The following is a 14,928-nucleotide window of genomic DNA, read 5'->3' as shown; positions in this document are numbered from 1 at the left end:
AAAAAAATAAAGGGAACACTTAAACAACAGAATATAACTCCAAGTAAATCAAACTTTTGTGACATCAAACTGTCCTTTTAGGAAGCAACACTGATTTACAATCAATTTCACATGCTGTTGTGCAAATGGAATAGTTGTGGAAATGAAATATTCAATGAGAATATTTCATTCATTCAGATCTAGGATGTGTTATTTGAGTGTTCCCTTTATTTATTTATTTTGAGCAGTATATATCTGGAGGCAATTCTCATAACCCAAAAGGCTTTCAAAGGCTTTGCTTTCCCAAATGGTTGCTCTCCAATTTCTTGTAATGGCTCAGAACAACCAATAGGGCAGAATTTCTCATCTTGGCAACTTTAAGCTGTATGGACTTCAGCTCCCAGAATTCCCTGGCCAAGGCTCCTAGAGAATTCTGGGAGTTGAAGCCCACACAAGCTTAAAGTTGCCAAGATTAAGAAAAAAAACTGCATTAGGGAAAGCAAGCTCTGGACAAACCATCTGAACACAAGAACAAGGGGACACAATCTGAAGTTAGTTGGGGGAAAGATCAAAAGCAACATGAGAAAATATTATTTCACTGAAAGAGTAGTAGATCCTTGGAACAAACTTCCAGCAGACGTGGTAGATAAACCCACAGTAACTGAATTTAAACATGCCTGGGATAAACATATATCCATCCTAAGATAAAATACAGAAAATAGTATAAGGGCAGACTAGATGGACCATGAGGTCTTTTTCTGCCGTCAGTCTTCTATGTTTCTATGTTTCTATCTCCTTGAGTGGGGGGCAAAAAAGGGAAAGTGGGGTGCAGCTGCCCTCTGGGAAGCCTCCAGCCTACGGGAGAGAAAAGAATTGCCATGGATTCACCATTGAGACTTGCTCCCTGTCTTTGACAGGTGTCCCAGGTACTGGATTGGGTGGAACTGGCGTGGCAGGTAAGAAGGTTGTCCAGAACATGGAACTGCTGGAGTTGACCTCATGGCTCAGTCTTTAGCTGTAGGGCCATGATGGCGAACCTATGGCACGCCTGCCACAGGTGGCACATTTTGCCATATCAGAGGGCACGTGAGTTGTTGCCCTATTTCATCTCCAGTGCGCATGTGCATGCTAGCCAGCTGATTTTCAGCCTTGGGAAAGGCCATTTTGCCATCTGGACATTTCAGGAATGCTTACCTGAAGCCCCAGAAGTGCAAAAAAACCCACCCAATGGACAAACCGGAAGTTGGGAAAACACACTTCTGTTTTGCCCATTGTGCTCTTTTTTGCACTCCGGAGGGTTCAGGGAGTGCAAAAAACCAGCCCAGTGGACAAACCGGAAGTGCAGAAAACTCACTTCCAATTTGCCGCTGTGCTATTTTTTTTTTTGGAACTCTGGGGCTTCAGGAAGCTTCCCTGAAGGCTCTGTCTGGAGTACTAAAAACAGCACAACGGAAGTGCGTTTTCAGAACTTCTGGTTTGTCCATTGGGTTGCTTTTCCAGTTCCCGGGTTTCAGTGAGACCTGTGCGCATGAGCGGGGGTGGAAGGTATTGTGCGCATATGTGGGGCCAGCGCAGGGAAGGGTTGCACATGTGGGGGGGGAGGAAAGGGGTCTGGGCACGTGCACCCATTCACCCCCTTTTGGCACGTGAACCAAAAAAAGGTTCGCCATCCCTGCCTTAGTCCTTTTAGAACAATTGGCTCAGTACCCTGTTATCTAAATTAGGATTAGCCCAGGCCAGGGATAGGCAAAGTTGGCTCTTCTATGACATGTGGACTTCAACTCCCAGAATTCCTGAGCTAGCATGATTGGCTCAGGAATTCTGGGAGTTGAAGTCCACAAGTCACAGAAGAGCTTTTGGCCCAGGCCAAAAGAAGCTTCTCTTAAGATGTGCTACATCTCTTAAGAGGTTTTAAGATGTTCAAAACTAGCACGTTCAGGATTTCTATAAGGTTTTGATCATTATCATTTCACACCATTAGCTTTCTAATATTATACCAACTTATGACCAGAACTGAGCCCAAAAGTTCTGTTGCTAAGTGAGACACTGTTAAATGAGTTTTGCCTCATTTTTCATACTGCAGTTTTTAAGTGAATCGCTGTGGTTGATAAGTTAGCAACCCGATTACTAAGTTAGTAACCCGGTTGTTAAGAAAATCCGGCTTCCCCATTGATGTTGCTTCTCAGAAGGTCACCAAAGGTGATCACATGACCTTGGGACACAGCAACAGTCATAAACATGGGCCAGTTGCCAAGCATCTGAATTTGGATCAAAGGTCATAAGTGTGAAAAGTCATCATAAGAAACTTTTTTTAAATGCCATTGTAACTTTGAACGGTCAATAATGAACTATTATAAGTTGAGGATGACCTGTACTGACCCCAGAAGGCCTAACCTGGAACCCATGTCTTGGATGCTGGCTCTGCTGGAGCCAGGTCTGGAAAATTTCCACCTTTTATAATATTAGTATTATAGCAATGATAACAAACCTTTTTTTCCCTCTGGTGCCGAAAGAGCGTGTGTGAATGCTATCACCCACGCATGAGTGCCCACACCCATAATTCAATACCTAGGGAGGGCGAAAACAGCTTTCCCCATCCCCTGGAGGCCCTCTGGAAGCTGGAAACAGCCTGTTTCCCAACTTCTGGTGGGCCCAGTAGGCTTGTGTTTCGCCCACCACAGGCTCCACAGCAGGGTAGGTAAAAATGCCCTCCCTCATCCCCCCAGAGGCTCTCTGGAAGCCAAAAACACCCTCTCAGAGCCTCCTTGCAAACCAAAATTCAGCTGGCTGGCACACACGTGCACACTGGAGTTGAGCTAGGGCAACGGCTCGGTGCCAGCAAATATGGCTCTGCCATAGGTTCGCCATCACTGTACTATAGCCTCTAGTGAGCTTCTCCAACTCATATTAATACTAAGCAATTTATCTTTAGTTCTGAATTCACCAAGATTTAAATCGAGTGGCAATTCTTAATGTAGCTTAAATTCACTGATCCCTTTTTACACACAAAAAAATAGCATAATAATAACAACAACAACAGAGTTGGAAGGGACCTTAGAGGTCTTCTAATCCAACCCCCTGCTTAGGCAGGAAACCCTACACTACTTCAGACAGATGGTTATCCAACGTCTGCTTAAAAACTTCTAGTCTTGGGGCATTCACAACTTCTGGAGGCAAGCTGTTCCACTGATCAACCGTTCTGACTGTCAGGAAATTTCTCCTTAGTTCTAAGTTGTTTCTCTCACTGATTAGAAGCACCCATTGCTTTTTGTTCTATCCTCAGGTCCTCCGATCAGCCCAATTCTTCGTTGTGGCAACCCCTGAGATATTGGAACACTGCTATCATGTCTCCCCTGGTCCTTCTTTTCATTAAACTAGCCATGCCCAGTTCTTGCAACCCTTTTTCATATGCTTTAGCCTCCAGTCCCCTAATCATCTTTGTCGCTCTTCTCTGCACTTTTCCTGCATTGATTCTTTTCAAGATCCTTCCTGGTAGTTTCAATCAGTCCAAAAAGACAAATATCCTGCATTGCATTTCAACTGAATATATGGTTTGTTTCTGATGGAGATTTTCTTTGGGGGGGAAAAAAAACAGGTGCTGGAGGAGGATACGGAGTCCCTGGACTGGGAGGAGCCGGATATGGAGCAGGTGCTGGAGCTGGAGGTCTGTTCCCCGGTGGGCAACAATTGCTTCTGGTGGGGTGCAAAGGGAGGGCAGTTCAGGGTGGGAATTTCGGCCACATCTGTGTCATCCTGAAACTCAGTCGAGTTTTTTCAAAACTGGAAATGTGAGAATTAGATTTAGATTAGATTAGATTTATTGGATTTATATGCCGCCCCTCTCCGCAGACTCAGGGCGGCTCACAACAATGGTGAAGAACAGTACATAGTAACAAATCTAATATTTAAAAATCTAGATTACAATTTTAGATTAAAAAGTCCAAAAAAGAAAACCCCAATATATAAAAAACAACACACAATCGAATCATACACAAAAACTACGCGGGCAAGGGGGAGATGTTTCAATTCCCCCATGCCTGACAGCAGAGGTGGGTTGAGAATGCATCTGTTAAACTCTATCCATTTAAAAAAAAAAAAAAGATAGTTTTGTAGAAACACTCTAGATCAGGGGGTCTCCAAGCTTGGCAACTTTAAGACTTTTACACTTCAACTCCCAGAGTTCCTCAGCCAGCAAAGCAAAGCTTGGAGACCCCTGATCAAGAGTGTTTCCAAGGTTGGAGACTTCTGATCTAGAGTGTTTCCAGGTTGCCAAGTTTGGAGACTCTTGCTCTAGATCAGTGTTTCTCAACCTTGGCAAAAAAAATTTCTTCTAATGTAATTTAATGAAGAATGGCAATGTGATTTTGTGCCTCCTCCTGCACAATGAAAAGAGAAGCAAGCTTTATCTTCTTTTGTAAAGCAATTGCCCCATGGGGCCGGCTCACCTGGAGAAAAAGAGACTCAAATTCTGTGAGTAACCTGAACAAAGTGAGCTTTTTAAAAAAAAGTCACAGAACCAAATGATCGAGAGAGATGCAATTATAGGTCCAATGGGGCTAATGCTCGTTCCAATTCTCCTATCCATGCTGAGCGATTTTCTTTCTCTAACAATGCAGGTTTTCAGTACAACTTCATTCTCGGGAAGGCCCAGGGCTCAGGACTGGATTGGCCCCACAAGAAGCCCTGTAAAGGGCAGAGGGGAGAATCCTCCTTCTCCAAACCTTGGCAATTTTAAGATGCGTGGACTTCAGCTCCCAGAATTCCCCCAGCTAGCATATCCTACTTATATTTTAAATATCACCACTATCAATTTTACCGTCATTGTAAGCTTAGATCTGTCCTTGGCTGATCTTAAACTTTGCTCCATGTAGTGCAAAATAAAAGAATACTAATTCGGGTGTAGGAAAAAAATCTGAGTGAGCATCATGGGTTATATTTCTTTTCAGCTTCAAAATATCTTAACTCTAATGCATCTACCACCAATTCAAAAGGTTTTTTTTTCAAAAGTCCAGTTCTTAATGATTATAACCATGTATTTTCTTAGTAGTGTAGTAAAATGGTTTTGCTTTTTTTAAAAAAATATATTTTTATTGTTTTTTTTAAAAAGACAAACAAAAGCAAACAACATTAAACACTCAAGGAGCTACCATTGCTCCGCTTGTCATAGAAGTCTAACTAATACAAAAAGTAAAAACCTAATTGTGGTCAGATCAATACAGAAATATCACACGTATATATTACATACTTGTTAAATTTAACTCTATATTCTTATGTTAATTAAATTTCTTTATCTATAAAATACTTATTCAAAAAATAGAATATAGTAAATAACACATTTAACTTTATCATACTATGAGCAAAAAGAAAAAAGAACAAAAATTCTGTGTTTATGTTATTTTTAAACTGTTTCACTCTATCTTATAAAATTTCAAAATAATAAGTTCAAATAGTTCTAAATTCCTATTTCTTTAGCTTTTAATACTATTTTTAAAGTTCCACCAAAATGGTTTTGCTATTGCTGTCTCTAGTCCGGAATGCTTTTTAAAAATCCAGTCTAGTGAATAGCCTTGGTATATACAAGTAATTAGCATCCACATATATGCTAACCAGCTTCCAAGGACAGTCAAATCTGAACTAGTTTACAACCAGCTAAAATAATTAGAACAATCCTATTAAGCAAATGAGGAAGGTATCATTCTCCCTATCACCTTTCAGCCTTGTTACACTGGCAGGTAGAGCTCACCTCTGCTTCCAGCCTCAAGTGACAATATCTTTATTTATTTAACATATTTCTATGATGCTACAATCCTATAGAGACTGGGAGGCTTAAATAGAACACATTCAGATTACAGACATCCGGGATAGAATAAAACAACTACAAACAATGATAAAACTAAATACCAGAATAACAGAGTTGGAAGGGACCTTGGAGGTCTTATAGTCCTTCGCAGCGTCTTCTCTGGTAATTCTGAACTGCTAACAAGAGCTTACAAAACATTTGTCAGACCAATCCTAGAATACAGCTCACCTGTATGGAACCCACATTGCATATCTGACATCAACACAATTGAGAGAGCCCAGAAATATTTCACAAGAAGAGTCCTTCACTCCTCACAACAAAATACCTTACTCCGCCAGACTTGACATTCTTGGTTTAGACCACTTACAACTCCATCGTCTCCGTTCTGACTTAATTACAGTTCATAAAATCATATACCAAAATGTCCTACCTGTTAACGACTACTTCACCTCCAACCGCAACAACACACGAACACGAAATCGGTTTAAACTAAATGTCAACCGCTCCAAACTTGACTGCAAAAAATACGAATTCAGCAACAGAGTAATCAACGCCTGGAATGCACTACCTGATTCTGTGGTTTCTACTCCTAACCCCAAAACCTTTAGCCTTAGACTATCTACAATTGACCTCTCCCCCTTTCTAAGAGGTCTGTAAGGGGCGTGCATAAGCGCACCACTGCCTACCGTCCCTGTCCTATTGTCTTCTTTTGTTACTTTTTATCATTACTTATCTAATGTTTTATTTGTACAAATTACCACCCTATAATTGTTTGACTCAATAAATAAATTCGCTGGCTGGGGAATTCTGGGAGTTGAAGTCCAAATATCTTCAAGTTGCCAAGGTTGGGAAACGCTGAGCTATATCATGAGATTGCCCTTGTTTCTGCGGGTTCTAGCGCTAGTATTCTAATTGATGTTGAGTATAGGTATAGGAATGGTATAGGAAAATACCATTGTTTCCTAGAATTGAACAGTGTCTTACTTTTCTCCCAACTCTCAGCCATGGCGATAAGAAGATTGAGCATTTTCAAAGACCCTACAATAGGGGTCCCCAAACTTAGCAACTTTAAGACTGGTGGACTTCAATTCCCAGAATTCTCCAGCAGTTAGTCTTAAAGTTGCCAAGTTTGAAGACCTCTGCCCTACAAACTTTTCCCATCTTCCCACATTTGTTCCAACGCAGTGGATTATCTTGCGTATTGTTTCTTTAAGGACAAGCAAATTCTTGCATTTCCCTTTCTCTTTTTACGTTTTAACTAGAGGGAGAAAATATATATCTGAATTTATATAATTTTTTTTGATAATCTTTATTGAGTTTTTTAGTTAAAAACAAACAACATATAAACAAGATAGACAAAAATACATGAAATATAAACAAACAAAGTAAATACTAACCACTTTTGCAACTATTTCATTTACAGATATGCACTGCTCAAAAATAAATAAATAAAGGGAACACTTAAACAACAGAATATAACTCCAAGTAAATCAAACTTCTATGAAATCAAACTGTCCACTTAGGAAGCAACACTGATTGCTGTTGTGCAAATGGAATAGTTGTGCAAATGAAATATTTAACGAGACTATTTCATTCATTCAGATCTAGGATGTGTTATTTGAGTGTTCCCTTTATTTTTTTGAGCAGTATATTTACACTTCACAATATTACTTCTTCTAGCTTTACATATATATAACATTTATATAAAATTATATGCCGGAGAGTGGAGTGTATACTGGAATGGAACTCAAGAATCAATGTTCTACTGAAAGATAACGTGTAGTGGGATCTGAAGCTTTTGACAGGCCCACAGCTGCACTTGCATGATGTTGAGTGAGCTAAAACACTCCACAAAATATGTCAGGAGGCACACCGGCTTGGTTTGTATGTGCTTGTCTGTAGCTTAGCTTACCCACAATTTATTCAGCTAATCCAAGCTTTTGGAATCACATTAAACAACCGTAGCATAAACTAACCACACGGAAGGATAAAACCAGCATACCAAGCTGAAAAGCAGTTGGCTAGCTTCCAGTACGTTGTTTGAATATTGCTTTTGGTCTTCTTTACACGTGTGCAAAATCATCGGCTGCCTCAGTCCACCAATACTTCATTTAACTGTGTGAATCTGGTAACCTCTGTGCTTGTCCCTTCAAAGTCTTTTTATGCTTTCTCCCATCTCTTCCCCTCTATTGCAGCAACTGGCACTGGTTTTGGATCATCTCCTATTTACCCAGGTATGTTGTCGAGGGAAGGCTTCAGCTCTTGGCAAACCTCATCTTACAAACCCCTCGTCATACAAACTTTTCGAGATACAAACCTGGGGCTTAAGATTTTTTTGCCTCTTCTTCCAAACTATTTTCACCACTGGGAAACCCCACCTCTGGACTTCTGTCATCTATCTATCTATCTATCTATCTATCTATCTATCTATCTATCTATCTATCTATCTAACTATCTATCTATTTTATTTTATTTATTCATTTGTCCAATACACAAATAGGAAGAAAAATAGACATGTGATAATAAAAGAGGGTGAAAGTGAACTTAGAGGAGAGGATATATGAAAGGAAGATAATATATAAGATAGATGAAAGAAAGGAAAGACAATTGGACAGGGGACGAAAGGCCATTGCCAGCGAAGCGCCCTTTTTGCGCTGCTGGGATTCCCCTGAGGCTCCCCTCCATGGGAAACCCCACCTCCGGAATTCCGTGTTTTTGCGATGCTGCAGGGGAATCCCAGCAGCGCAAAAATGGGCGCTTCGCTGGCAATAGAAGTCCGGAGGTGGGGTTTCCCAGCGAGGGGAGCCTCAGCAAAATCGCAGCATCACAAAAACACGGAAGTCCGGAGGTGGGGTTTTGAGGACTTCCATGTTTTTGTGATGCTGCAATTTCTCTGAGGCTCCCCTCAGTGGGAAACCCCACCTCCGGACTTCCGTTGCCAGTGAAGCACCCGTTTTTGCACAGCTGGGATTCCCCTGCAGCATCACAAAAACACGGAAGTCCGGAGGTGGGGTTTCCCATGGAGGGGAGCCTCAGGGAAATCCCAGCAGCACAAAAACAGGCGCTTCGGCTGGCAAAAGGGGTGAGTTTTGGGTTTGCACGCATTAATCGCTTTTCCATTGATTCCTATGGGGAGCATTGTTTTGTCTTACAAACTTTTCACCTTACAAACCTCCTCCTGGAACCAATTAAGTTTGTAAGACGAGATATCACTGTATAGGAAAGGACTCTGGGCTGAATAATCTTTGTCTGGCCAGAGTAGCAAGCGTGTGTCCTGAGGGTAATGATTATCAAATGATGGTTTTCATCCAGTGTGTGTACTACCTCAGTAACATTAACTGTTGTGATTAAAAGAGCAATGCCCCTTCAAAATCCTTCCAAGAGTTATTATCGTATTTTTCGGAGTATAAAATGCATCGGAATATTAGAAACACATTTGTTTGGGGGGGAAGAAAATAGGGAAAATAATCTGCTAGCACATTATTTTATCCCCTGCTTAGGGCTTTAAAAAACTTTATTCGGAGAGAGTAACTGTTGGTACAAAATAGAAACAATCCATAACAAGCACTAAGCCATCCAATATAATAAGCACTAAGCAAATGCAGTCCCCTCTCAAGGCAAAGCAAAAGCGAATGAGCATTAAAGCATCATTGAGGGAAGGAGTACTGGCGCCCTCTTATGGCGAACCAGCCCAAAACATTTAAAGTGATAGTACAAGAGACTACAATAGGTAGTTTACAATGGCAAACCCTAACAACCATGTACCTTGTACTAACAGTAACAATGAAAGAGCTTGCAAGCCAGTAAGAGCTGGGAACATCATTAGCACTTGGAAAGAAACATTCAGAGCAAATAGAGCAAAGAAAAAAACCCTGGAAAGTCTTAGGGCTTGGAAAACATTCTTCGCAGAGAGTAACAATGAAAGAGCTTGCAAGCCGGTAAGAGGAGGGAACATCGTTAGCACCTGGTTAGGGCTGGAAAGAAACTTATTCGGAGCAAGTTAGAGCAATGAAAAAACCCTGCAAACACTTGCAGAGAGAAACAATGAAAGAGCCTGCCATTTAGGAGCCGGGAAGTTTGTTAGCAGCTAGTTAGGTCTGGGGGTGTGTGTGACTATATTCATAGTATAAAGCGCATCCAAATTATCAGCCTCTTTTAGGGAGGAAAAAGGTGAATCTTATACTCCGAAAAATACGGTAATAAAGAAAAACAGACTGGCCCAGTTGACACAACACTCAAAGCATAGTAGCCAGGTTTCTCGTATTCGATTAAACCTGGGTTAATGAAACAACTGCTGTATTCATATCATGTGCCCTCAAACCCTTGGCTAGTTCACTCCATGGAATTGGCTACATTCCCACAATTCACAAGGCCAGAAACGACTTCGTTTTCATTGAGTATATGTTGCAGATTCTCCAATTTTAGCTTTGCATGTTGTATGAACCAGCCATTTGCTTTTCTTTTTTTTTTTACGCCGTGGTTCAGCAAATGATGGCTTACTGCAATGCATGAATCCAGCCACTGACGATGAAGCACTTTAGACAGGCCCATTTTTCCCAGCAATTCTTAGCATGGTGGGAAAAGGGGTTGGTGGTGACTAAAAGGGGTAATGGCAACGCTAACAAAAAATTTTCTCTCATTTGGTCATTTACAGGTGGAGGTGTCCCTGGCTATGGAGGTATGAGCAGTCCTTTAGGGAGAGGAAAGGGGAAAGGGACAGTCCAGAAATTAACTGGTTAACCAGCTTTAATCCTTTTTTCCCCCCTCTACACACAGGTAAACCTCCCAAGCCCTATGGAGCCCTGGGGGCACTTGGCTACAAAAGTAAGTGGCGCCAAAGCTTGGAAAGATAACTTGATTGAAAGCTATTGCTTCTTTTTATTTCCAAAACTGCCACGCTCAGAGATAGATGTTGGTAATGACCTTTAAAGCCCTACATGGCATTGGGCCAGAATACATCCGGAACCGCCTTCTACTGCACGAATCCCAGCGGCCAATAAGGTCCCACAGAGTTGGCCTTCTCCGGGTCCCATCGACCAAACAATGTCGTTTGGCGGGCCCCAGGGGAAGAGCCTTCTCTGTGGCGGCCCCGGCTCTCTGGAATCAACTCCCCCCAGAGATTAGAATGGCCACCACCCTCCTTGTCTTTTGCAAATTACTCAAGACCCACCTTTGTCGCCAGGCATGGGGGATTTAGGATATTCCTTCCCCTAGGCCATTACAGGTTATGTATGGTATGTTTGTGTGTATGTTTGGTTTTTATAATAAGGGTTTTTGGTTGTTTTATTAAATTGGATTGTTACATGTTGTTTTTTATCATTGTTGTTAGCCGCCCCGAGTCTGCAGAGAGGGGCAGCATACAAATCCAATTAATAATAATAATAATAATAATAATAATAATAATAATAATAATAATAATAGTCTCCTTTCAACAATTGCATCCTAAGTTGAAAGAAGAAGTCTAATACTCACCATGCCCTCCACAGAATCTCCCGGTTAGAAACAAGATGTCAGTGCAGCTGATTGGCTGATCTGATTCTGGCAGGACAGATTTGGTGCTCCTATCCAATTAGCTGGAGAATGCCTGAGCATCACCTACACCCTGTTCCCAAAACAGTAATCGTCATCTGAACCAGTGAAGGCAGTTGTTGGGGATCCTCAGTAGAGATCCAGGAGTTTGACCCTGCTTACCATATTTTTCAGAGTATAAGACACAACTTTTTCCTCCCTAAAAGAGGCTGATAACTTGGGTGCATCTTATACTCTGAATGTAGCTCCCCCCAGCCCTAAGTAGTTGCTAACAATCTTCTCAGAACCTTGCAGGCTCTTTCATTGTTTCTCCCTGCAAAGAATGTTTTCCAAGCTCTAAGTCTTTGCAGGGTTTTTTCATTGGTCTAACTTGCTCCAAATAAGTTTCTTTCCAGCCCTAACCAGGTGCTAACAATGTTCCCAGCTCTTACCGGCTTGCAAGCTCTTTCATTTTTACTCTCGCCAAAGAATGTTTTCCAAGCCCAGAACAGATTCTATCTGGTACTGTTCAATGCCATAAAAGCTACCTGCTATAGATTTCAATACCAAACTTCAAAACCAAACTTCCTCTTTTGTACCTTAGGCTTTTACTATTTAAATTCCGGAATCATCAGTTTAACTAAATTGCCTGGGTTTGTACAGATCATACTAACCCACGTACACAACATAACAATAACATTGATGTTATTAAAGCTGAATGCATGGAGTCCTTGGTTCTCCTAGCTTGTTTGGTTGCTTGGTAATGGCACAGATGAAGCTACTTAGTAGGGTAAGGAAATACTTGCAAAGAAATAACCAAGTTCAGAGAGCACCAGAATTGCCACAGTTCAGCCTTGAGCTACAAATATTTTTCTTCTATTGGAAGCTGAACATGTCCAGATAAATACTGTATTTTTTGGAGTATAAGATGCACAGAAGTATAAGATGCACCTAAGTTTTGAGGGAAGAGAATAAGGAAAAAATAATAATAAACCAAGTATTCATCTGGCCAGTCTTTAGTCCGGTCAGCTTCAGCACATTAGTTTGCTGGTTTTGAGCCCATGTGCTTGCTTTTTGTCCCCTGGCTGGGGATAAAAAAACAGTTTCTAAAACAATGAGAAAAGCAGGCAAAGGGACGATCCCTTCGCTAGCAAAGCACAGAATATCGCTTCATTCATTAGCACCTTGTTAGGGCTGGAAAAAAGGCGGAAGATCACTTGCTAGCAAAGCACGGAAGATCGCTTCACTGTCAGCACCTCCTTAGGGCTGAAAAAAGGCTCAGCTGATTGTCGGAGGGAGCAGCAATGAAAGGAGGCAAAGGGAAGATCGCTTTAGAGTCTCGGTGGCACAGTGGTTAGAGTGAAGTACTGCAAGCTACTTCTGCTGATCACCGGCTGCCAGCAGTTTGGCAGATTGAATCTCAGTAGGCTCAAGGTTGACTCAGCCTTCCATCCTTCCAAAGTCGGTAAAATGAGGACACAGATTGTTGGGGGCAAAATGCTTACAAATCTGAAAATGGCTTAGAGCGGGCTGTAAAGCATTGTGAAGTTGTATTATTATTATTATTATTATTATTATTATTATTATTATTATTATTATTTAGATTTGTATGCCGGCCCTCTCCGAAGACTCAGTATATAAGTCGAAAGGCTATAAATGGTATAAATGCTTAGTTAGCAAAACAAAGAAGATTGAGTTAGCACTAGTGATGGGCGAACTGAACCCGCACAATTCGGGTCCGTACTGAATTTTGCGGTGTTCGGTATGCCGAACCCGAACCCGAAATTTTTCCAAACTTCGGGCAAAGTTCGGGGTTGTGTTCGCCGTTCGGAGCTTTGACGTCATTGGCAGGTTGCTAAGGACGCCAAGGTGATCACTTCCTGGATTCCATGGAATCCAGGAAGTGATCACCTTGGCGTCCTTAGCAACCTGCCAATGACGTCAAAGCTCCACCCCCGGAATCTCTTCATGGGAGGGATTCCCCGTTCGGGTTCGAGTTCGGTTCAGATTCGGCCAAATTTTGCGTAAAATTCAGCCGAACATGCCGAACCCGAACACCGTTGGGTTCGCCCATCACTAGTTAGCACCTCATTAGGGCTTTTAAAAAAGCTTCGCAAAAGCTATTTGCAGAGTATAAGACACGCCCAATTTTTCAGCCTCTTTTAGAGTGGAAAAAGGTGCGTCTCATAGTCTGAAAAATACGGTAACTAGGCCCTCTTCAACAAACCCAGTTAAGAATGTTGCATCCACCCACGCCAAGGTCAGAACACCCACAGCCATTGCTGGATTGGCAAGTCCCGTCAGGCCCCTATCATCTATCTGCTGGACAGCCTGGTCATTCTGTCTCTCTCTCTTCTGATTTCAGGAGGAGTCGGCCGGAAGAGGAAGTAGCCCAGACCGACAGCCTACCATTCACCTCATGAACTTTGGTGCTACTGCCTGGTCTCGAATGTACCCCCACCCCCAACCCCTGAGAAAAGCAGAGATTCCACCACCACCACCACCGCCGCTGCCAACACAGCCCCATGCCTCGCCACCCCCCGGCTGGCCCCCCTCCCTCTCACTGGTGCTACAACCATCCCCACAGGGAGCGCCCCCGCCTTCGGCTCCCTGGGGCCCTTTGGTGCTGCAGCCTAGGAGGGCTGCTTTCAGAGGGGGCGGCCTGAGCACTTTAACCCACTCCTGAGCCCCGCGCCCACAAGTGGGGGGGACAGGAGCCGTCGGCCAGCTGGCCCTGCTTCTTCCCTGGTCTCTCTCTGCTGGCTCCCCTTTGGATCTAAGTGTGCCCCCCCCCGTTTTGCCGTGAGCCCCGCGCCAGGCCGTTCTTCCCTTCCCCCTGAATACACTGCCTCCGCTTGGAGGGGAGCAGCTCAGGCCAAGCCGTCAGTGCCAATGGGATTAGCCTTAATCCGGGAGCTTCTGCTGGCTGCCAGGCTCGGGGGGATTAGCACTGCCAGCATCCGTCCCATACCGAACGTGGACGCCGGCATGACGTCGCCCAGCTCCCAGCGAACGGGCTGGCCAGGGACCCCTGTACATGACCAGCCAACCTGCTCCACATCTTCATGTTTAATCACTTCGATGTAACTGGGATGGGACACTTTTTATAAAAGAAGAACAGTAACTGCTTTCCAAAAAAAATAAAAATAAAATAAATACAACCTGACTAATAAATAACGTTTTAAAGGTAATCTCTCTCGCTTGCTTTCTCTTTCTCTTGTGAAGAAGGTGTAGGAGTCCTCGACTTACATCCGTTTGTTCAGTGACTGCTCAAAGTTACAACAGTTGCTTACAACCAGTTTCCTCACACTTGCAACCATAGCAGCTTCTCCAGGGTCACGGGTAGGGGTGGGGTCTAATTTATCTTCCCACCGGTTCGCTTCGTCCCTGCGCCACATAGCCACGTGCGTGCATGCACAGGGACAAAAACTCAGCTTCTGCACATATGCAGAAGCATAAAACAAGATGGTGGCGTCCATGGACTTGCACCGACAGAACCGGCTCTGTGGCGCCACCATCAGTTTATTAACAGTTCTATAGAATAGGTAGGAACCTACCTCTGGTCACGTGATCAAAATTTGGATGCTGGGCAACCTGCAGGTATTTACAAGGGTTGGAGAGTAGCCAACATGTCACGCGGT

At 42.9% G+C, this 14,928-nt stretch overlaps 1 protein-coding gene across 29 annotated transcripts in view; it reads left to right on the top strand.

Moving 5' to 3' along the window:
* Positions 1–14,478, top strand: part of ELN (elastin) — a 174,894-nt gene extending 160,416 nt beyond the window's left edge. For 5 of the 29 annotated variants that reach the window (XM_070735086.1, XM_070735069.1, XM_070735084.1 and 2 more), the window contains 6 exons: positions 897–935; positions 3,575–3,655; positions 7,975–8,013; positions 10,434–10,457; positions 10,556–10,603; positions 13,653–14,478. In XM_070735086.1, the coding sequence (XP_070591187.1) occupies positions 897–935; positions 3,575–3,655; positions 7,975–8,013; positions 10,434–10,457; positions 10,556–10,603; positions 13,653–13,678 (257 nt within the window). In that variant the 3' untranslated portion in view covers positions 13,679–14,478. Of the gene's footprint in view, positions 1–896; positions 936–3,262; positions 4,159–4,737; positions 5,359–7,974; positions 8,014–10,433; positions 10,458–10,555; positions 10,604–13,652 lie in introns of those variants that run through there. The other 24 variants (XM_070735071.1, XM_070735070.1, XM_070735090.1 and 21 more) reach the window with 9 other exon arrangements.
* Positions 14,479–14,928: the final 450 nt, after the last annotated feature.

This window comes from Erythrolamprus reginae, chromosome 1 (assembly GCF_031021105.1).
Source record: "Erythrolamprus reginae isolate rEryReg1 chromosome 1, rEryReg1.hap1, whole genome shotgun sequence".
In the NCBI taxonomy this organism is placed as follows: Eukaryota; Metazoa; Chordata; class Lepidosauria; order Squamata; family Dipsadidae; genus Erythrolamprus; species Erythrolamprus reginae.
The sequence above is the reverse complement of the archived record's forward strand: the minus strand, read 5'-3'. Positions and strand labels throughout refer to the sequence as shown.